The sequence below is a fragment of the Urocitellus parryii genome, unplaced genomic scaffold (assembly GCF_045843805.1).
Source record: "Urocitellus parryii isolate mUroPar1 unplaced genomic scaffold, mUroPar1.hap1 Scaffold_35, whole genome shotgun sequence".
In the NCBI taxonomy this organism is placed as follows: domain Eukaryota; kingdom Metazoa; phylum Chordata; class Mammalia; order Rodentia; family Sciuridae; genus Urocitellus; species Urocitellus parryii.
Genome location: NW_027553167.1, coordinates 295,124 through 319,218, shown reverse-complemented (window position 1 = coordinate 319,218; position 24,095 = coordinate 295,124). Strand labels below are relative to the sequence as shown.

Here is a 24,095-nt window from a genome sequence, read left to right as displayed (position 1 = left end):
ATGAAAGAGGTGGATAGAAAGGTAAGTGACGTGCTTGATAGAGTACAGATAAAAAAAGCTGATATATTAACAGAGGCAGATGCAGATTTTAGGGTCTGAAGTTCATAAAAATTTCAAGTCTTTTTTTTTAGAGCAAATTAATACAATGTCAGAATGCATAAGCAGCAAATTTTGAAGGGCCTTGAAGCTTCAACTTCATTTGATTCAGGATACATTCACCTGTGCATATTGGTTTCCAAAGTTGATGGCTTTCCCAGGTGACAGAAGTGTCACTGTCAGAGCTTTAACTATGAGAGTGAGATTCTGTGGTTTAAGTTTATTTGAAATAAAGTACTATTTCTAATATGCCATGCTGCTCTTTTTATTAGATAATTAAGCCAATTGGCTTGAGTCTCTCTATTAATCTACAGGAGAGAGTAGGATCATAATTCTACTGATACTTACCTAACCCCACAATGGGTTCGTGTGAAGCATTGTAGGAATGAGAATAGCAACAGAGAAATGAATATTGACAGGGAAATAAAGGAGCAAATCCTTCCTGTGTGCAGTCTACCAGCCACTCTCCTTCCCATTCTTTCAATTAAAAGTGTTTGGTCTGGTCTGCCTGTTTCTCTTCTGCAAGACTTAGGGAAGCATGAACCTCTTACTACCACCAGGGTAAATCTCTATGTTAGCCCACTTCCTTTACAGTACTTGTTTTTGAAATTATGTATGAACACTTTCTTGTCCATGAAGTCTGATGATGGATACTTCAAATGTCTGGGATGGCATTTCCCTCCTCACTCTATCCCTCGGTATTTTTTACTATACGTGAGACTTAGAATTATAGTCACCATCTTTCAACCGTGAAGAGGAAGCAAACATAAAGGGTGAATACTGGAGAATGGAAAGAAACAGGGGCCTTGAAGAACATTGCTGCCCTGGAGAAGGGACAATTTCTGAAGCTTCCTTATCTTAAAACTTGTCGTTCTTTGCTGTTGAGTTAATTCCTTTGGTGGTGGTGGTTGTTGATGATAATCTAATGGAGTAGAGAATGTTGGCAATCTGCTGCTGAGAGTCTTTACCAATACAAATATTTAAAGCAATGGATCTAAAATTCCAAGCTGCATATGAGAAGCTGTAAGTCTAGGAGGGGAATTATTTAAAAAAAAAAAGTGAGGCTGGGACAGATCTACAATCTACAATCTGAAAGTTTTAGCAAATTTTAGTGTCCTGATACTAGATATAGTAAGAAGAAGCAAACTAGAAAAATAGGCTATCAGAGGTATAAGAGATTTATTTAGAGTTTTATCTTTTGGAGTTCAAACAGCCTCTGGTTTTTGTCGAGGTTCCTGGCATGTGGATAGGGCTACAGTGGAGTGCAAATTAAATTTGTTACAAAGATTTTTTTTTAAAGTAGGATTTTTGTATGAGACCTCAGTATAGATATTGAACTAGACGTTCCTAGATGTTCCCCCGATGTTCCTAAAATTTGGAAGGATATAGAGGGGATGTATGGGATTGAATTGTCTAAATCCTGATCCCTAGTGGTGCTGGCTGGAAGTGATGAGATGCGATAGCCAGCTCTATGTATGAACGACTTGAGCTTGTTTTCAGGAGTGGGGATTTTTTTTCCCCCTCAAGAGTGTATGATCCATGAACTAAAAGTCTAGAGAGCTCAAGAAGGGCATGTTAGCCTTTCTTCCTAGCACTGGAAAACTGAGATGGCAAGAGCCTCCCAGCATTTTCTCAGGTTAATCAGATTTCATTTAAGACAAAAGTGTATGAAAAATGGAATATATGTAAGACAAAGGGCAGATCTTTTAAAATTTACCAAAGTATGTAGTAAAAACAAAAGATTATAGGATTTTTTTTTCTTTTTTTTATTGGTTGTTCACAACATTACAAAGCTCATGACATATCATATTTCATACATTAGATTGAAGTGGGTTATGAACTCCCAATTTTACCCCAAATGCAGATTGCAGAATCACGTCGGTTACACATCCACAATTTTACATAATGCCCAATTAGTAATTGTTGTATTCTGCTACTTTTCCTATCCCCTACTATCCCCCCTCCCCTCCCCTCCCTTCCCATCTTCTCTCTCTACCCCATCTATTGTAATTCATTTCTCTCCTTGTTAATTTTCCCATTCCCCTCACAACCTCTTATATGTAATATTGTATAGCAATGAGGGTCTCCCTTCATTTCCATGCAATTTCCCTTTTCTCTCCCTTTCCCTCCCATCTCATGTCTCTGTTTAATGTTAGATTATAGGATTTTTGAGACCATAAGTGACACCCATTGTTTCTATTTTAAAGGTGTTTTTTATTTTTATTGGTATGTGAAGTATAACCCATGCTGCTCAAAATGTCAGTCACAAATCATTACTGAAAATGAATCTATTACTTCTTTATTCTAAGGTGCTGAGAGATTATGGAAAAGTCCTCATTCTTACTCATTAAAAGACTGTTTCATTCTTGTACCCTAGTTTCATTTGGAACTTTGAGCCAAAAGCTGAAGTTAGGTCCAAATTAGTGCTTTTGAAATACAAATACCATTATCAATATCAATATCTTAACTTCATTTTTTTCTCCTATTTTCATCATTAAAAGTGATTGTCTTGCTCTTATTCATTATGTTTCCTCGAGACACAAAACTAGTGATGACTTGTTGAATTTTAGTTATGTGTGGTTGTTTTCTCTAGCTTTGCCAAGATCAATCAACACTTATTAGAAATAGATTTCAGCACTTTATTCAGACTTTACTAAGATGGTTTATTATCTTGGATGACAATACTGATCTTTTATATCTTAGCATTTGGCCCAGCCCACATTTGGTTAGTGAAATGAACCCATTCATAATTCTTTTCCCTTAAGTTGTGGAGGCATTTGTCTGCCCTCTTAAATACTATAACTAGTCATGGCATTATTAAAATTTTATAGTATGCAATCTTTTCTAAGTATCATGTATGTATTTGTGGAATTATAAAATTTTAGTGTACTAGAGGCACAACTTTTTCCTGATTCCTCAAATAATTTGTGACATAAATTTAGAATTTAATGTTAGCCATTTTTGCCTATTATCTGTATCTGTTTTACCTGTTTGAAAAAGAAACCTTCATATTTTGCAATTATAAAACCAAATGTCCTATACTTTAAGACTTGAGGTTCATTTTTTTCCCTCTTTTTAACAAAAAGAAAGAAACACCACCAAGATGGTAAATATTTAGATGCTTTGGAAATATTTCAGATTGTAACAGGGAGAGGGCTGTCTTCAGAGGAAATCAATATACTAAATGCCTCTTAGAAAATAAGGAGGTAAAATCGATCCAAAATGGGAAGCAGCATTTTGATGTCAGAAACTTTATTTGGCAATATTGGATAGTCTAGTCCTAAGAGTGACCTTTGAATTCAAATTTTTAACTTTGTTCTGGGATCAGTGTATATAAGTGTCTATTAGAGGAAAACCACACAGAGTTGATCGCTTGTTTTAAATGTGTATTTTTATTACGACAGTGTAGACCAGCAGATCACAAAATAAACTCCACAAGAGTGAAAGTAGTTATGTTAATTATGTACCTTGGATGAACTCATTCTCTTACAAATCAGTATCATCTCCCTTCCAAAACTCAGTATTGGATAGTTAAAAAAAAATCTGACTTCAACTAAATAAATAGTACTTGGATTTGACTCTATTAAAGACTGCTTTTAAAGTCTTATATCACTCAAACATTAGTACATTGTGAGTGGTTATATTACAACAATCATGAAATACTATTCTATGCCTACACATTACTAATTAATTTTATTATAGTTTACTTAACAGTCAAGTCAGTATGCTTAATAATTTAGGACAATGATCATCAAGTGTGGTTTCTTGGTTTAGGAACATCAGTATCACATGGGAACTTGTCAGAAACCAAACTCTCAGATCTTTCACTGGAGTAAGTTAATAAAAAATGAGGGGATCCAGGAATCTGCATTTTATCAAATCCATCTATAGGGAATTCTGAAATGAAGTGAGGTTCACGAACCACTAGTTCAGGAACTCCAGCCCGAGAGTATAAATCTTTAGTTCTACTCATGAATTGTTCCTTTATTAACTGTGTGACCTGTGGTTAGTTGCTTAACCTCTCTAAGATGAGGATCTCTCATTTGCAAAGTGGTAAATATGATAATACTTGGATCCTAAGGCTGTCATAAAGATTAAATTGAATAGTTTCATCCCAATACAAACTAATTCCTAAATTATTGACGATTTTAAGAAGAATATCAAGAATTCTTTCTTATTCTGAATGGATTTTTAATTTTATTTAAACTGACATATAAAACATAAAAATAATCCCTTTTACAGGGGTACCATTTAATTATATATATTTAAATCAGGTTAAACATATCTTATCCACAATCATTTATCATTTATTTATGGTGAAAACTTTCAATATACTGTCTCAACAGCTTTTTGAAATGCCCAGTGTGCACGGTATTGTTGGCTATAGTCACCCGATTGTGCAACTCACATGAGGATTTTTTGACTCCTAATTAACTTTGAACCACTAATAGAGGTTTCCCCCTCCTTTCCTATCCCAATTATCTCTGGTCTCTGGTCACCACCATTTTTTCGCTCAGCTTCTGTGAGATCAACCTTTTTAGATTGCACGTCTAAAGTGAGATTATGCAGCACTTCTCTGTGTCTGGCTTATTTCATTTAACATGATTACCTCCATTTCCATTGATGCTGTTGCATATGACAGGATTGCATTTTTTTATGGCTGAATAACATTCCCTTGTGAATATGTCCCAAATTTTCTTTATCCATTCATCTGTTGATGCATACTTAGGTTGTTTCTATTTGGGGGGCTATTTGGGGGGCTATTGTGAAAATGGACATGGTAATACAGATACTTCTTTAACATACTGATTGCAATTCCTTTGAATATATACCCAATGGCAAAATTGTTGGGTTACATGATAATTCTATTTTCAATATTTTGAGGAGCCTCAGCTATTTCCCACCAATGGCTGGACTAACTCATATTCCCACCAATAATAGTGTGCAGGAGTTCCCTTTTCTGTGCTTTCTCACCAATCTTGTCATCTTTATTCTTTTTAATAATAGTATTATTAAAAAGGTAATGCTCACTATGGTTTTGATTTGCATTTTCCTCACGATTTGTGATCATGATTTGTGACTATACCAGTTGGCTGATGGTATATTGAGAAGTAATTCCTGAAGTTCAGTGAAGCTTGTTTTTTTTTTTTTTCATTTTCTTGTTTGTTTTATTTTTGTTTGCTTTTCAGTACTGGGAATTAAACCCAGGGATGCCACATATCGGGCCTTTTCATTTTTTATTTTGAAACAGAGTCTACCTGTTTCACTGAGGCTGGCCTCCAACTTGCAATCTTTCTTCCTTAGCTTCCCAAGTACTGGGATGACATACATGTGTCATTGCATCCAGCACTGAAATTTGTTTTTTGAAACATTATTTCAACAATTTTTTTCTGGTGTTATTGCTCATATTAAACTTGGTTACATAATATAGGTAGCACAGAGAGCACTAGTAATAAGTCACTTTTCTAAGATACATGCACATCAAAATTTGTGTGATAGACAATATTAGTAACTTTACTTTTCTAAAGAGGATAAAGGTAGCAGAGAAAAGCAGTGGGTGGTACATCGTGGAACCAATTTCCAACCAGAAGACTGACTATAGGACCTGTGCTCTTATGTATTTCAACTGATTTATATTTTTAAAAATAAATACTCTTCACGTTAATGCTGTTTATGTATCATTGTTAAAATGTTTCATAATGAAAATGAGGTGCTTTTATTAGCACTTAAAAATATTAGTCCTGATTTTTGACTTAGCAAATTTACCTGTTGAGAACCAACAACCTTCACTGACTATGACCTGTGGTGAACTGTACTGAGCTAAGAAGGAAGCTAAATAAAATATGCATCCATGATTTGACAAGGGCATTTATGTATTCATTATACCTTGCAAAACAAGTCTTAATAAATGCAAGTATACAGAGGATAAACACAGTGAAATATAAGGTGGACATATGTGGGGTTACTAAGAATAGCAAATTGTAGGAGTAATTGGAATCAGGTTAATCTCCAACCAGATTGTAAGAAAAAATATAGTACTATGTAAGGAATGATTTACATATTCATCTTCATGTAAGAAGGAATCGAATCATAGGCAGAATTTGTGAGTACATTTGTCTCATTAACATATATACAAGCAGGTATATATTAGGAGCAGCACAAATAAGAAGGCAAAGACAGTTGTTTTGAAAAGTTATTAAATAAGTAACCCACAGTTCCATGTCTCGAGAGCGGTGATGTAGTAAAAGTTGTGTAATAGCCTTTTTGCAGGGGAAATTGGTAAACTGGTATTACCTTGGATCCTTAAAAAGAGAGGCAGTCTGACACCTTACTGATAGTTAGCATCCCCACTGCACTGTTTTAAGAATGAGAGAAAATAAGTACAGATATGAAAGAAAAAGACCTAAAGGAGTTTTAATTTTTGCCAGATTAACACAATGAGAAATTTAAGATTGAATTTGCCACAACATATTTATGGTGTGCTTCATTTTTATATGGTATTATAATCTCAGTCTGTACCTTTGCAATTTTTGCAAAAAACTCTCTTCTTTTGGTGGTCACATCCCTGAGCACAGCATGACAGGTGGAAGGTGAGCTGCATTTCAGTCCCATTGAATAACCTGTGAACTTGTTCAGGGTGGTACTTCATTAGTAATTTTGCAGTATCTAATGGGACAAGAACTTAGCAATTATCCAGATGAACATATTCACACTGTAGATGAAAAAATGAAGCCCACACACAAGAACGCCTTGGGAATTATTGAGTAAGTAACCCTGATATCTGCAAATGACTAAAGGCATCCAAGATTATTCTAAAATGAAGGAAGGCGTAAGTATAATTTAATATTTAGACAAAATTTACCTATGCAAAATAAGTTTTACAAGAAATTATTGGTATTTTTCTGTATACAAATATTCATTTATTCCTTGTGTCATAAGAACTTCATTGTTTCCTGAAGAATATGTCTTTTTTCTCCACAGTTTATTTTTAAGTTTATTAGTAAATTTTTCTAGGTGAATTTCATACTTGGTTATTATAATTTAGTAATTCATAGGTATGTGGTCATCATGTATTCTGTATCTAGACTAAATAATGTTTCCTTAGGCCATATAGATAGAGACTTCAAACGAAAATTGAATTGCTTCTTTTTGTATTCTAAAGCATTTGTCTATAATGTATTCTTATGTTTTTGATAAAAATAGTTATGGTTAAAACTTTTAGTGTTTCAGAATATACCAGACATGACATTTGGGCTTTATATAAGTAATCTTATTTAATTATAAAAGATAATAATCACTACTAATGTCCCTGTTTTACAGATGAGAAAACTGTTGCATTGAATAGTAAGTGGGTGTTTTAACAGTGAATTCACTTTCAGCCTAAACAAATTTATGCTGCAAATTTTATCTCTAAGTTAATAATTAGATAAAATTTTTTATAGGTGTTATGTGTTATTATGCTTACATAAGTTATTATATCTAAGGAATTATAGACCTATTATTCAGAATATCTTTTTTGTAATCATGTACCATTCCCTAACCATCACATTTTCTTTAGTTGCTTAAAAAGATGTTAGTTCAATACCACTTAATATTTCATAGAGCCATAATAATGTTTTATATTTCTCAAGTTTCACTACATGTAAACAAAGAGAAACAATATTTTATTCATAATGACAGCCTGTTCCTTGGACAGTGAAGTACAATTCACAATGTAGTCTAGGATTAGATATCCTAGTTTACCAAGAGAATTTGGTATAGTTTGAGAAGTGCTAAAAATCAGTATTTGGAAGTATGATTTGTACCAGTGGCTCAGTTAATAACTAATTATGGGACTTTATAAAGACCTTTACTCCTATGAATCTGTTTACCCATTTATGAATTGAGTAATTTATCTCTTCCGGCACTGTCATTGCATAAGTCTGGAATTTTCTTGCAGTTAGAAAATTAAAATATGCAGACGGGTATGGTGGCACACACCTGTAATTCCAGAAACTTGGAAGGCAGAGGCAGAAGCAGCATTGTGAATTTGAGGCCAGCCTGAGCAACTTGATGAGGCCCTGTCTCAAAATAAAAGATAAAGACTAGTATTATAGGTCAGTGATAAGATGCCTTTGTGTTCAGTACTCAGTACCAAAACTACTATAAAATACATTACAAAATTTAGTAGAACCTAAGAGTATAATAAACATAACTTAATCTTTGATTGAGGCAGCATTTTAGAGTCTTGGATTTCCTTAGGATCACTGTTATGCAAATGTAATTAAACTATAGACATTTAGAATTGCTATATTAATTAATATTAATGTAAAGAAAACAGAATTTGTGTAGTACAGAGAAGGTATCTTGGTCAGAAAAGATTGAGTTGGTTTTTGTTGGTTTGAATAATGGCTAGTTTTGTTGATCATCTTTATAACAAAAAATCACACATTCGTTTTTTAAAAATAATAAGAAATTAGTTTTGTATTTTTATTTTCATAGTACCTGTATGAGTGTCTGGCATGTAGCATGGAATCAATAATATTTTTGAGAAAACTAAATGAAATTATCCAGCAAATATATTACATTAACTCACTGTTGTGTATTTAGCTCACTGTAAAATATTGGGAAAATGTAAAGATGAACAAGCCAATTTTAGTCTTTGAGGATCTTAATGTTTACTGAGGACAAATAAACGTGTATGATAATAATTGCAGTATAATGTGATAAATGCTCTGATAGACATTTAATTCATACTGTTTAGAGAAATCCTGAAATATTTGAAAGAAGAGCCATGTTTTAATCATCTTTTGCAAATTAAATGAATTTTTGCCAGGCAAAAAAGAAAAAAAATAGTATTCTCATAGATGAAGAGAGACTTAGATATTCAGATAAAAGGGACATCATTTCATCATAAAATATATGGATGAAAAGGAGAGAAATTAATTTGTACATCTTGGAGATAAACCATAGTTTCTGCAAGCTGCATTAAGAATTTCTACTTAATTTTTATAGATTACTTAGTATAATGATCATCTTGAAATATATATTGGGAAATTCGAAGTCAATAAAGTTAATATTTTGTTTTGTTTAATTTTTGGTCATTCAGAAGTGAACAAGAGTGGAATAATTATTTGGCCCAGCAAAATTTGCAGGCTGAGTGAGAGAAGATCAGGTATTAGACATTTGTGTACATAAGAGCATACAGAGCATAAGAGCATTCAGCAGAGATCCCGACTATTTGGTTTTTGCATGCCTAAGTAGAAAGAAACATTTTCCTATTTAATACAAATTTTTCATTTTTTTTACTTGTGCTACTATATACTAATGCCACAGTAGTAGTATGTATATTTTAAATATAATATTTTATTAAAATTTTAAGTATTAAACTAAGATATGTGTATTAACAAAATTCCTGTGAATGTCCTTTATTTATGGATTAGTTTCTGGAGCCCTGGAGCAATGTGTGCTCTATGTAGATATTGTTAGTCTAGAACAGTGATTCTTAACCTCGGCTATAGGTTAAAATCACTGAGCTGCATCCCAGAACAATTATTTCTGAATGTCTTCTATGGGATTCAGACATCTAAATTTTTCTATATCCCCAGGGGATTTCAGTGTGCATCTGAGGATAAGAACCACTTAAAGGGATTAGAAGAATTATTTCAACCCAGAACAGAGAGACAGCAGGGGAGAAAAGTGATTTCTTATATTAGAAGCACATAGGAAACTATTTTGAACCACAATCACTAATTCACCTTTCTGGAGATTTTATATATTAACTTCAGCTAATTTTTTCAGATTTTTGGAATATTTGCATGTGTAATGAAATATCTTGGTGATGAGGTCCAAGTCTAAACATTAAATTCATCGTGTTTCAAATACACCTTAGATACGTAGCCTAAAGGTATTTTTGTATAACATTTAAAATAATTTTCTGCATGAAACAAAAGTTTGTATACATTAAATCATCAGAAAGCAAAGGTGTTGCTATCCCAGCTGCCCATATGGACAATCTATGATGATTTGGCATCAGTAGATCCCTGACTCTGAATTTGTATGCTACTAAATGCAAACATGTTTTATGCTCATTCACACACTAATACTTTATAGTAAAAAATGACATGTTGTTAATATAGAAAAAAAAATAACGTGTTCAGGGTAACTAGTCAGCGAAGGTAGCATCACCAGAATCCCCATTTGGACTATTAAACAACAGCAACAACAAAGAACATCTTTATCCGTAGAGCAGAGAATAAGAAATCACACAGTAAAAAGCCCACCATTGGCCATCAAGCCCACCATGTCTGTTTTATTACCATTTGTGGCAGTGCTTGTGTGGAGGAATCTGGGCATATGCAGAAAATACATAGAGTAGGTGAAGGGGGTTGGGAAGGTCCGTTTTCATTGGGAATGCTGAATAAAATGTGCTGTGTGTCTGTTTTGATTGCAGCCTCTCACATGAGGTCAGGTGTGGAATTTCCCACTGGGGTTTCATATCAGCACTCAAAGTGTTTCAGATATCAGAGCATTTCCAATTTGGGGTTTTATAGATGAGGGGTCTGTGTCTACCTGGTGACTTTCAACAACAAACAAATAGAAATAATCTTAATGTAAATTATACCTTTTAATTTTAGTACAACTAGTAATAAGAAAAACAGCGTGGTACCAGATGCCTTTTTCTTTTTTTGCAGGTATGTCCTATGGAAAATTGTGTAGCAAACAAAGAATGTCTTCATGATTCTTCATTTCTGCTTCAGTGTCTTTGTCTCTTGTTTTAAAATTCTCCTCAAAATGACATTGCTGTGTACTTTCTCTGAACCTTCTCTTCCGTTCCTCAGATGTTAATGTTTGTGAGTGTAATCAATTAAAATAATTTATTTATGTTAACTTATTATTGATGCTACATTAATTAGCAGCCAAAGGTGACTGTTCTTACAATATATATGTATTCTAATTGGTTAGCCTATGTCAGGAGTTTAGTACTCAGTTTTGCATAATGAGGAAATCAATTTTACTGTCCACCCTAAAAATATCAGTTCCTTGGGCGTCCAGTTCAGTCAAACCTAACTCCTAATGGAATTAATAATATTGGTAGCAATGCTAGAAAGAGAACCCACTAATACTTAATAAGCAAAACATGAGACTACATTGGTAAACATAGGTAACATTCTGGTTTTATTCAGTGTACTGAATACAGATTTAAGTGCATCACATATAATAATGTATTTAATCCTCACAACAGTTCTCCAATTGTGTTTTTATCATCAATAGCTACTTTGTGATCTTTCTTATATGTATAGGGAAATTCAAGTACAAAAGAAAGCTAAGCAACTTGTCTAAGTCATAATCTATGTAAGTGGCAGAGAGAAGTTTCTTAACCCAGGCAGTGAGACCCCATCGTGTCTTCTCTTACAAACATAGTACCCTCTAGATTTTGTGCACTTGGATTTAAAATAAATTAATTCACACAGGAAAATACGTATGTCAGCAGGAGAGTGTATTTTTTCCCAATAATAACCAAAGGTTTGGTTGTTGTTTATAGAATCGTATTAAAAGCCAAGAAGGGCCAATTTCTGATGGAGATTCAAAGAATTTCTTCACACAGGAGAATGTCTGATAGGGGATTCATGGTTCGATTATTCAGTCATTCATTAAGCGACACTTACTGAATGTCTACCATATCCTTAACTCTATTCTGTGTGCTAAAGACAAAAGTTTTCTTAAAACCCATAGATGAGTGGGAGTAAGAGACAATAAAAAATAAAGATATAACATGCTAACTATACTGTTCAATTGTTATGATAAGATTCTGATTCCACTGCAGCACTGAAGGGTAAAGGTTTGCATAAGGGAAAGTTTATAGAAATACTATAGTCTGCCCTTGCCAGCTTCTTCAGTCCTGTGAAAGCAGATGCTAAGGTCTCAACCACTGTGAGAGACTTGACTGGGCAGAATGTGTCCCCAGATCTTAGCACAAACCGAATAAAGCAATAGCTAAGGCAACTGGGGGAGGGGGAACCTTGTAATTCAAGGCCAAAATGGTTCCCAGTCAGTAATTCTGCCCTGAACAATGCAGCAGAACTTGGGCCAGGCGACTAAACTGTAGTGAAATACTGTGAAATAGCACCAGGGAAACCAGGGCAAGCTTGTTAGAGAAAAAAGTTCTGAATGCTTTAAAGCTGGGGTAATTTGTAATTTTTTTTTTCTCAGCCAGTTAGTGAAAGATCTTTGCACATATTTTAAGGCATGTGGCTTCACTCCTTTTTTTTTTTCCCCTGTAGTTAGCGTTAGGGTGAGGGTGAGGGTGATGGTTTTGCCTCTTTATACAGAGGAATGACTAAATTATTGGGTGTTGAGTGAAGTGCTTTTGCAAAGTAAATAACTGTAGTCCTTTAGTGCATGTTTTAAAAGTCTTATCAGCCTCATTTTATTTTAGTTATTTTACTTATTTCCTATTAAATACATATAATATATGTCGCATAGAAAAATGTTTTACATAAGTAGAATTCAGTATGGAAGAGAAAGCTATGCCCTCAATTTTGTTTGGTCATCTGAAAATGAACATCTGTACCTTTATACTTGCTGCAATTTTCTACCCTAGCAATTACTCACATGAGCTAGTAGAATATAATTGTCCAAGGTTCGTGTTCATCTGGGTAATTTAGTGGAAAAACTCCTATTAGATAAGCTGGCTGACAGAATTTCATTAAATTGTTTACCAGTTAATCAGCTTTGTTTTATGATGGGTATAAATTTGTATCCTCTATAAAGGTATATGTGCACATAATACATTTCTTTAAAGTATATGATAAACAAAAATCAGAAATAACATATCCATTCAATGTAAGAGTCTGTAGAAAAACAGAATAAATCTATTCTTAAGTAATTAAAATTATAAGTAAATTTTAAATTTTATGATATGCTTTGAAGAGGATTATCAAATTATCAGTCTCAATTTATATAGTCTCAATTTGTATTTGATAAGAAATCTATTAAACAGAAATACTAAGTATATTTTCACATCTGTCATACATAGCAAGATGAATAGAAGGTCATTTCTGAATGTTTTTATTTATGTAGAATAATGAGTCACACTAAAGACTATTGGTATTAATAACTGTTGTTGCTTTAATGCATTTGTTCAAAAAGGGACACAATCTGAATTACTTATATCTTTGGTTGTTTTGTAAAAGCTATGGTTTACCAAGATATGGAAGTCAAAGCAAATCTTCTCTGATACCTTCAAGTGATTTATTTAATTTTTACTAAAATGAATTTAGCAAGTATCTTTTTTGCAATAAAGAATAAAACATCTGAAGGAGTTTTCAATTTGCATCTAATGTGCAGGATCATAACACCTGGAAACATTGAGGACAGTGAGAATGCTTAAATTATGTGATAATTATAATTGTTGCAGTTATGGGCCAGCTGTAGTATTAGAGCTGAACTAAATGACAAATGAATGGTAAGGACTGGTCAGTGAAACTGGTTATACATTGCCTAGGTATAACAAAGTAATAGTCCTCTGTTATGAACTAGCTACTCTTCATTGGGCAAAATTCTTATGTTAGAAAATGATTAAGAAAATAACTAGACCTCTCAGGATTGTTCTGGCTATCATATGAGATGATTTCATTTACTCAGAAATTATTTGTTGATCTCCTTATTGTGAAAGAAACACTACCAGACCCCAAGTATTCAGAAAATAACAAGGCATTGAAACTTAGTGATATTGATCTCTTAGGAGTTGTCAAGATGGAGATGAGGCATAATATTAAAGCCATTCAGGGCTAAAACTGATATATGGTTAATACGGTTATTCAGTAATCAATAATTTTGTGCACCTACTATTTGTCTGATACAGTATTTTATGACCGAAGAAAAGGAAGAAGACAAAAATATTGAAAAAGAGTTAGTGTTGGGGATTGTCCAGCACACGACAATGCAGAGTACAGAGCAAACTTATCAGGAGGATTGGTTTTCTTTCCCATCCATATCCAAATTGGAAAATTATAGGATATTAATCTTTGAAGAACTTTAAAATTTTTTTATTGAGAAAACATATATTCCCTTAAGGCATTTTTTGGAAATTTAGTAAAATCTGAAATGGTTTATGGTATGGATTTTGTCATTATTTTTATATAATGGTTTAATTTAATCATTCTATTGAATAAATACAAGTAAAATAAATAAACATCTATAATAAAGTTCAACTAGGCTTATCCTCTAAACTTTTTTTTAAATAACTTAATTTGAATATTTCATACTAGAATACCAGCACATCCATTCTGTGGATGCTGATTAAATGGGTAAGAGCACTGATTTTAGATTTAACTGATATGGTTTATTTCCCAGTTTTGTATCTCTGTATTTCTTTCTTTTTTTTCTCACCAATAAAAGTTAAGATGATCTGGTAAAAATTAATGAGATGAATGTATAACAAATTGTTAACCCAGTTCCTAGCATAGCATTAAACACTTAAGTAAATGTTAGCATTGAGGACATATATCTTTCACCTAATAGCTAATAAGGAAGTGTAGTTATTAATTTCACTTGAGTGTTATTGTATGGCAGAATGATGATATACTTTGATAATATATAATATGATATGTGATTCTTGCTCTCTTGGAAGCTTCTCTTGGAGCTCAGTGGTAAGACCCTGTAATTTAACATCAAACAAACCTAGGATGGAAAGCTGTTTCCCCCTTACAACAAACAAATGACCTCATCTCCCAAAATGTGTAAAGTGTGTGTGTAAAATAGTAGAAACTCTTGTATTTTTACAAAGATTAAAAGAGATTCATTCCTCAACATAAACTCTCTACATAGTCAACTGCAGATTTTTAGCTATTTATAGTACAGTCATTAAGAATCCATCACATGAATTTATAAGTACAAATGGGGTAGTATGTTAGATTTATGTATATTTTCTCCTTCTACAAAACAATATAAAGTTACTTATAAGAAAACAAGTCAAAACTTAGGAATGTGCAAAGGAGAAACTTTAAATCATTCATAATCTCATTACTCCTAATAGTTGATCTTTTCTTTTTGACACTGCTTGGTAGATACATGCATATATCTCTATGAATAGCTATTCTCTCTCTCTCTCTCTCTCTCTCTCTCTCTCTCTCTCTCTCTCTCTCTTTCTTTCTCTCTCTCTCTCTCTCTGTCTCTCTCTTTCTCTGTGTGTGTGTGTGTGTGTTTGTGTATGTTATGTGTCTTTACAAAAATAGAAACATTTGACACCAGGCTTTCTCAAATATATTACTAATGATTTTGTTTTAGAAAGATGTCCATGATGTTCCTCAAATTATTTTGAAAAATTAATGAAATAAAGTTAGCATGGACAGTTGTGTTTGCAAAGTATTAGGGTGAGATAATCAAGTGGGTTTCTTTGCCATTGGACCTTGAAATATTTTCATACAATAAGGACTGTTCTTATCTCCAAATTGGGACTAAAATATCCAGGATTTTCCAGACGTAAATGACTTTTTAAAGAAAATACATAACATCAGTTCATTTTATGATAATTAGTGTTTTATGCAGCATAGTTTTGGAAACTACCAATTTTTATGTACTTTTTCAATTAACATTTTATCTTGAGTATTTCATTATCTTCTTTTGAAAAGAACATGATATTCAATGATTGTGTAATAGTTCTTTGCAATGCAGTTCCTATTTTAATAACAAGGTAAAAATCTTCATTGTAGAATGTGGTTGGTTGAAAGCTTAAAATTAAATACACACAAACACACACACACATACACACACACACACACACACACATCAAATCTGAGGTGACCCAACAAAAGTATATGCAAGTACAAGTGAACTGGGTATGGGGGAAGGTGCTAGAGTATTGTGCAAAAAAGATTCCATTCCATTTTTTTGTTCCTCTAGGAGGAATTGCTTCTAATAATTTCATGGTTGCCTGTCAATCTGAGGCAGATGCTTTACCCTTCCTATATAAGTGAGAGATACTACTGCTACATGCCTTTTTCCTTTTCAAGATCATTTTGAAAGCATAATTTTTAAACAAAATTATCTCAACTAGGAGGTTGCAGGGAGGAGGTTAGGAAAATTTATTCAGGCAGGCATTTTAATCAAGGACGTATTTGTTAGAAATGTGGTCAAAAGTGTACTTGGCCAAGTCACACATATAATAACTTTTTTCCCTTTGAGCCCTGGTCCAAGGCTTTAGAAATGAGTTATGAATGTAAATAAATACAAATCAATAGGAGTTCTGTTTTTATTATTTCTCAGGGAATTTCTGTACAATTTGAGAGCAACTTGCTGCAAGTTCAGCAGATGATTAAGTTTAACCTTGATCCTGAGCCAGCAAGATTGGCTTGCTTTCTATCAGCAAGGGATGTAAATTTACTCGGACACATTTTAATTGGCATTTATGCAACATGTACACACAGATGCTGAATTCATTGAGAAATCCTGAGTGCCATCTGTTTAATGAGCTTTGCCCTCTATTGTAGTACACCATAAAATAAAATTGGATCCCCTTGGCTTTCTCATATATTTATCTTAAACCATACATTTTGAGTGACCACCCTATTAGCGTGCTATTCTGTTAAATATTAGTTCTTACTATAATAATCCAAATATATTCTTTATTTTCTCTTTCCTTTTATGTGGAGAGTTTTTCTTCTACTCTTTCTCTTAATAAAAAGATTATCTTCATAAAGTGTCTTTAATAAGTTTCAAAAGCAGGGGTTTTTTTTAAGTTTAAGGTAATCTCTTAGTAAAACATCTAACATAGTTATATAGAGAGAAATAACTATATCTCATAAAATGCAAATTTATTTTTTAAAATTTTTTTAGTTGTAGATGGACATAACAATTTTATTTTATTTATTAATTTTATGTGGTGCTGAGGAACAAACCCAGTACCTCACACATTAGGCAAGCACTCCACCACTGAGCTACAACCCTAGCCCTGCAAATTTATTTTTAATAATATAGTTAATGTTTCTAAATTTAAAAGAAAATATTTAAAATAATCATTTTATTTTTGGGTTTTTTTTTCCCTCATTTACAATCAAAACTTTTTGTTGGACCCAGTTTCGAATGAAAGTCAGTTGACTCGCTACAAGACTTAGGGCAGAATATAATCCCCAAATGATCTGCATAGACAGACCTTGAAGGAAGTCCTTGAGGCAATCTTGTGAAGGTTAAGGGGAAAGTGCTGGTCTTTGCCCATTCAGTGCCTTAGGTTTTAGACAGTAAAAACGCAGCTGGGGGCAGGGGCAGAGCTCAGTGGTGCAATGGTAGCCTGGCAAGTGTAAGTCTCCAGCTTGCAATTATTAAAAAAAAAAATCAAAATTATAACAACATCAACAATAAAAACGTAAGTCTAAAATACACATTTGAAAAAAAAATCTGTAACAGATATAGATGACATGCCACAATTTGAAGCAAAATTACAACTCTACCTTTCTGATACAGTAAGTCTTTTACTTTAAAAAAGAAACCTAAACCAGCAAATTATTTTTTTTTTGGTGCCTTTTCATTTTAAAGTAGGTAGTCAGTCTTAAGAGAGCTGTCACTTTTTAAAGCTGTCATGATGACAGAATGAACCATTCATTTGATCAGTATTGGCCTTATATCTCTGTGACAGCTAGTGATTATGGTGACATTGTCTTCAACCTAAATTTGTGAGCCTGAGAATGAAATTCTTGAGCTTGAAAGATGTTTAAAACTGAAAGTAAACTAACAAATATAGTATCAAATTTAAGTGGTTGTTACAGGAATAGGTTTAGTTAATTTCCTCATGTGGTTAATGCTTAATATAGTGATATTACTTACTATATTAATATAATTTTCTTCTAAGTATTGAGACTCTGGGGTTGCTTTAAGAGGCAAACTGTAAAATAAGCAACCTCCCCCACCACCCTACCCCAGGGAGCCACCTCAATCAAATCTTATGGTTTCCAAGGACTTTTCATTAAAGTCCCACTTAGAGCTCCTTCAGAAATTGTCTTAATTCCATCTAAAATTTTTTTTAAAGAATTTTTTAAAATTAGAATTCCTTTGTTACCTTTGGAATCTGTTCAAGTTTTCTTGGGTAATGGTAATCTGATTTTAAGTCAATGGTCTTTCTTAAACTATTTGGGTTATTATAGCATTAAACCAATTACTTAACCTAGCAACTCAATTTTTCCACCTTTGAAATGAAAAAAAAAAAAAAAGACTTGGACTAAAGAGATCTCTAAATTCCTTTTAACTAAAACATTCAAGTTTCAAAATTATATCCATATAAAATAAGATCACAGAATGTAGATTAGATTGCTTATCTTTTATCTCTGACATGTCTCCAAAATATAAAACTTTAGAATATAAGAATAAATCCTTTGCTGTTAGAATTAAACTGAAAATCTTCTTTAAAATTCCCTTTGCTCTGGAAAATTCACATCCCAAACAATCTGCTTCTATCTTAGCCTTCCTACTAATTGAAATTAAATTCTGTAACATGTTCATCACATCTCTTATGCCTTTACTCCATAAAACTTGTATTTCACGTACTAACACCTACTCACCTTAACTGCTCATATTCTCTGTGTGGATCTAAATTTTCTCATGTACAGACTATCAGTCTTTGGAACAAAGGTAAGAGGTAGGAAATAGGGTCCAGGTGGGAAAGGCTGTAGGTTTTGGAAAGGTGGAGTTATGGGCAGTGAGCTGTGGGGGTGGTGTTGGCCAAGCAGTTATTGTAGAATAATGTCTCAAAATAGATGTAGGCCTTGGTTTTTCACATGCCCTCTAAGTAAGAATTCAAATGTCTGTTTACTGAATTAAAATCAAAGATGTATAAATAAAAAAGATAATTGGCATGGGGTTTGGAGGTAGGGAAAATGATGGTTGTTTTATTTTTTTCTTTTTTGTAAAGTCTAGTTTATAGACATGCATTACCAAACCTTATAATGCAGGTATGTGAGATGTGGTTAACTAGAAGTTGCAACTGCCTCAACAGTCTGTCAATTTTGATTATAATCTGGAAGATTAAGGTATGGATTTCTTTAAAAAAAAAACAAACTTTATTTTTTACGTAGTGCTGATGATCAAATGCATTGCTTCACACATGCCAGGCAAGTGCTCTACCACTGAGCCACAGCCTTAGCTCGTGAATTTCTTTTCAATGCTAAAGTTAGTAGAGTGTCACATATGTTAAATTACTCAAATTGGGTTAAAATATTATGGATTAAAATATTAAAACATCTTCTAAATGCAGAAGGCCTCATCAATTAGCATGAATAATCTTCAGAAGTTCATTTCCTAGCCATCAGTGTACCAAAAAAATTGTACTAGAGACTAACTTATTAATCTGGCTTTTCTCATGTCTTTACATTTGTTTAGTTGCTACTTTGATCCTAATTCTGAATTTATGCAACCATATGAGCCAAATAATATTTTTAATTGCAAGTATGGCCCCATACCCTGCTCTCATTCTTGTGAGAAATGGGGCAATATTTCAAGTATTTCTTAGATCAATTAGTTATAATTGCAGTAGTTGTCAATTATTTATAGTGTTTGAGAGAAGAATGTACATGTCTCTAATGTCACTTGTCACCTGGTAGGGTACCCATTTCATTTTCTTCTTTGTTAATTACTTTTCTCCATGTGACTATGATCCCCTCAAATCCTGGAATGTCATAGGCTTAGTGATTGTGGTTTTTCATTTACTAGTGATGATGCTCTGAAATTCTTTTCCTTTGATTCTTTTGCTTCTTAGGAAAGAGAAATGACATCATTTTCAAGATTTTCATGACTAAACAGTATAAGTAGTTTGGTAGTAAAGATAATACAATTAGTGATCCCTAAAAGGTATGCTTTCAATCAGAAAAATTAAACACAACTGATTTTTTTTCTTATATGAAATGTTGGTCATTATCTTCTATTATTTTTTGCAAGTTAAAGAGAACTTCATGACTCAAGTAAAATTATTTGTCTACTTCTGATCTTGAGAACATGAAAGAAAACCAATATAAGAAATTATGATTAAAAAATGCTGCTATATAATTTGTTTAGGGTTATTATTACATTAAATGATATGCATCCAGATTGTTATATATTCACATAAGCTTTTCCTTATTACAGTGAATTTGACACTAATAAACAAACAAAAATAACAAATAGAAATATAATTCAAAGTAGGAATAACAATGTGTTTTCAATTTTATTATTTCCTGGCTTTTGGTATTTAGGTCAAAAAGGCATTCTATGTTTTGCCATGCTGCAGTTTTTTTCTTTAACTCATAAATAATTTTTCATATAACACAGTGATTTGCTCATTAAGACCATGGGATTGCTCCAGGATATCTGTAAGTCCATACCCTCATCTGCATAATTATAGGTTATTGTCAGCTAAAAGCAATCATGAATTTAATGTGGGCTTTTTATTTACTTACCTCTCAATATCTGTGAAAAAACTTGAAAACCTGTTTAAACTAGAAAAAAAACCTGTTTTCATAATTTCTTTAGCAGCAAAATGTAATTTTGTATCATTAGAGACAATGTAAATCTTATTTAAAAAATAAATCCGAATTTCAATCACAGGTTTTTAAATAAAGCTAGACTCTTTGAATCCAAATACATATTATTAAGACTGGAAACATCAAGTTAACTTAATGTCACATTTACCTTAAAATACTGGACACTGCGCCATTGGACTCCGGCACGCCTCGGTCTGCTTCTGCTGCAACAGGGAGAGGCCCTACTACCGTGGCTCTCGCCCAAGTCTCCATTGCCGCTGCCGCCTTAGAAGCTGCTACTACAGCACCGCGGTTTGCGGCTTGCAGTCCCGCCCCGCCCTGAGCTGCCGCAGCGGTCGCCAGTGCCACCTCCGCAGCCCGGGCCCTCACCGTCGCCAGCCAAGCATCCAATATGAGCCTACAGAAGAAGAATGTGAGTGGAATTCAGAGGATGAGGAGTTCAGCAGTGATGAGGAGGTGCAGGATGACACTCCTAGTGAAATGCCTCCCTTAGAGGGTGAGGAAGAAGAAGAAATGCCTAAAGAAAACTCTGAGGTGAAGGTTAAAGAAAATGAAGTTCCTAAAGAAATTCCTGAGGTAAAGGATGAAGAAAAGGAAGTTCCTAAAGAAAGTCCTGAGGTAAAAGCTGAAGAAAAGGAACTTCCTAAAGAAATTGTTGATGTAAAGCCTGAAGAAAAGGAAGTTCCTAAAGAAATTCCTGAAATAAAGGGTGAAGAAGCAGATTCTACAGATTGTATGGAAGCAACTCCTGAAGAAAAAGAAGATCCTAAAGAAGCCCTCCAGGCAAAGGCAGAACAGGAAGAAAAACCTAAAGTAACAGAGCCAAAGGCAAGGTCTGCAGTAAGAGAGGCTCATAAAAGAGTTCCTGAGACAAGGCCTAAAGAAAGAGTGAGTATTAAAAGAGCTCGGAAGGGGAAACCTAAAAGAGAAGATCCTAAAGGCATTCCTGACTACTGGCTGACCGTTTTAAAGAATGTTGACAAGCTTGGGCCTATGATTCAGAAGTATGATGAGCCCATTCTGAAATTCTTGTCTGATGTTAGTCTGAAGTTCTCAAAACCTGGCAAGCCTATAAGTTACACCTTTGAATTCCATTTCCTACCCAATCCATACTTCAGAAATGAGTTGCTTATGAAGACATACATAATAAAGTCAAAACCAGATCACAATGATCCCTTCTTGGGCTGGGGATGTGGCTCAAGCGGTAGCGCGCTCGCCTGGCACGCATGCAGCCCGGGTTCGATCCTCAGCACCACATACCAACAAAGATGTTGTGTCTGCCGAGAACTAAAAAATAAATATTAAAAATTCTCTCTCTCTCTCTCTCTCTCTCTCTCTCTCTCTCTCTCTCCTCTCTCACTCTCTCTTTAAAAAAAAAACAATGATCCCTTCTTCTCTTGGGGATGGGAAATTGAAGATTGCAAAGGCTGCAAGATAGATGGGAGAAGAGGAAAGGATGTTACTGTGACAACCACCCATAGTCGTACAACTGCTACTGGAGAAATTGAAATTCAGCCAAGAGAGGTTCCTAATGCATCATTCTTCAATTTCTTTAGTCCTCCTGAGATTCCTGAGACTGGAAAGCAGGAACCAGGAGAAGATGCTATCCTTGATGAGGACTTTGAAATTGGTCAAATTTTACATGATAATGTCATTCTGAAGTCAATCTATTATTATACAGGAGAAGTCAATGATACCTACTATCAAGATGGCAGAGATTACGGAAATAGGAAATACCGGAAATAGGAAATACCGAAAATAAAAAAGCTGGCTGAAAAAAATTTTCAAGAATCTTAAAAATTCAAGCAAGCAGAAGTGAAGCAGGTTTATGTAGCCTTGAAATAAATAAAAACCTGCCCTATAACCTGAACACTATTACTCTTATAAATGTCTTGTGTTTTCCTATGTTCTTAGCCCATTTAAAAATTGTTCTATAAAGTGTCTTAAGTATCAGTTTATTCTATTGAGCCTGTTATAGTGTAATATTCTTCAAAATATGTAAACTGTTGTTAGTTATTTAAAGCATGTTAGTTTGGTACTACAGAATGTTGATTTTTGTGAAATCCTTTTGTCATGTTCCTCTTAGATTGTAGCTGTGAAAACTGTCAGAATTATTAGAAAAATATTTGCTTGGAAAAAAAAGTTCCTGAAGTAACAATGCAAGAGTTTTATTGTTATTTTTTCCTTTTTCCAGCCCGGAAGTCTAAGGGTTTAAATCTGCTTGCACTAGCTGTGCCTTCATTAATTTGCTATAGAAATACACTACTTATTGTTAACTAGAACAGTGCATTGTGAAATTTGACTGCTTGAAAAAAAATGAGTATACTTTTAAGAATGTCTGTCAAAACTACATTTGATTTATATGGATTTGTTTATGTGAATAATAGTTTATAAATCAATCATAATGAAGTTATTGTTTACCACTAAGGTGTTAATATGACAGTATTTTTTAAAAAAACGTTTTATCACATTGTGTAATTGCATACTAAAGGTATCACATTTTCTTTGTATTATGTTTTACTTTACCTTTCACTGAAAATGATTGCATTATTTGATACTTGTTTCATGATCCTTTATTGCAACCTCAAATAAATAAATGTCAAATAAAGTGTATGATGCTATTAAAAAAATACTGAATTTCACATATGAAAAAAAACACATTTCATTTATAGGAAGGTACAGTGATTTTAAGAATCAAATTTTAATTCATGTTTTAAAATATAATGTCACCAATTGTGCTTTCTTTTGTCAAAATTAAGTATCAGTAATTGCAGCTAAGAAAGTTAAACACTATCAATTTCCAGTTATTCTACCTTTCCCTCTAATAATTAATATCATAATCTAATAATCAATATAGTATTATAGTAAAAAGAATAGATGGCTAATAAAATTATTTTTTGTTTAGTTTTCATTGCAGTTCTAACTGAAAGAGTTGCTAATATATAAAGGAAATTTACATTATATATATATGCCAAAAGAGCCTATCAATTATTTAAGAAACAGGTTTATCAACATATTTAAAATATAGACAAAGTTTTGTGATGATCAGATTTTATTGACCCATTATAAACTTTGTTTGGTAGAAACAGAAACACCTTTCAGTAAGTAGAAAATAATAAATAAATAAATAAAATAGCAGTCAAGAAAACAGAAGTTACAGCTGCTACTTTAGGAGAAATAAAACATTATACATTTGTTTAATTTACAAGAAATGTTGCTATTCCAACTGGGATCTGTTAAAGGAGAAAAGTAATCCAAAGCTTGCCAGCTTTGCAAAGAAACTCAGAGGTTTCTTTGTATTTTTTTCCTCCCCTGAAGTTGCTAATAGTTTTATAGTTCCTTAAATTGCTTGTAGGATATATTAAAAAAAAAACTGGTCAGCTAAGCTGGACTTAGGAACCATTTGTTCTTCATTAGAAGCAGAGACCTTAAACTCTCCAGAGAAAGCACACCCCCACCTTCCACCTCCCAATACATCTGACCTAGTTCTTGTTTGATTCCCATTTTGACTAT

The 24,095-nt window shown here is 33.2% G+C and overlaps 1 protein-coding gene across 1 annotated transcript; it reads left to right on the top strand.

Moving 5' to 3' along the window:
• LOC144251987 (nucleosome assembly protein 1-like 3) lies at nt 1-22,328 on the top strand. Its single transcript, XM_077794585.1, has 5 exons — nt 1-21; nt 6,733-6,860; nt 10,713-10,769; nt 20,795-21,747; nt 21,961-22,328. The coding sequence occupies exons 1-5, from the start codon at nt 1-3 to the stop codon at nt 22,326-22,328; spliced, it is 1,527 nt and encodes a 508-aa protein (XP_077650711.1).
• Nucleotides 22,329-24,095: the final 1,767 nt, after the last annotated feature.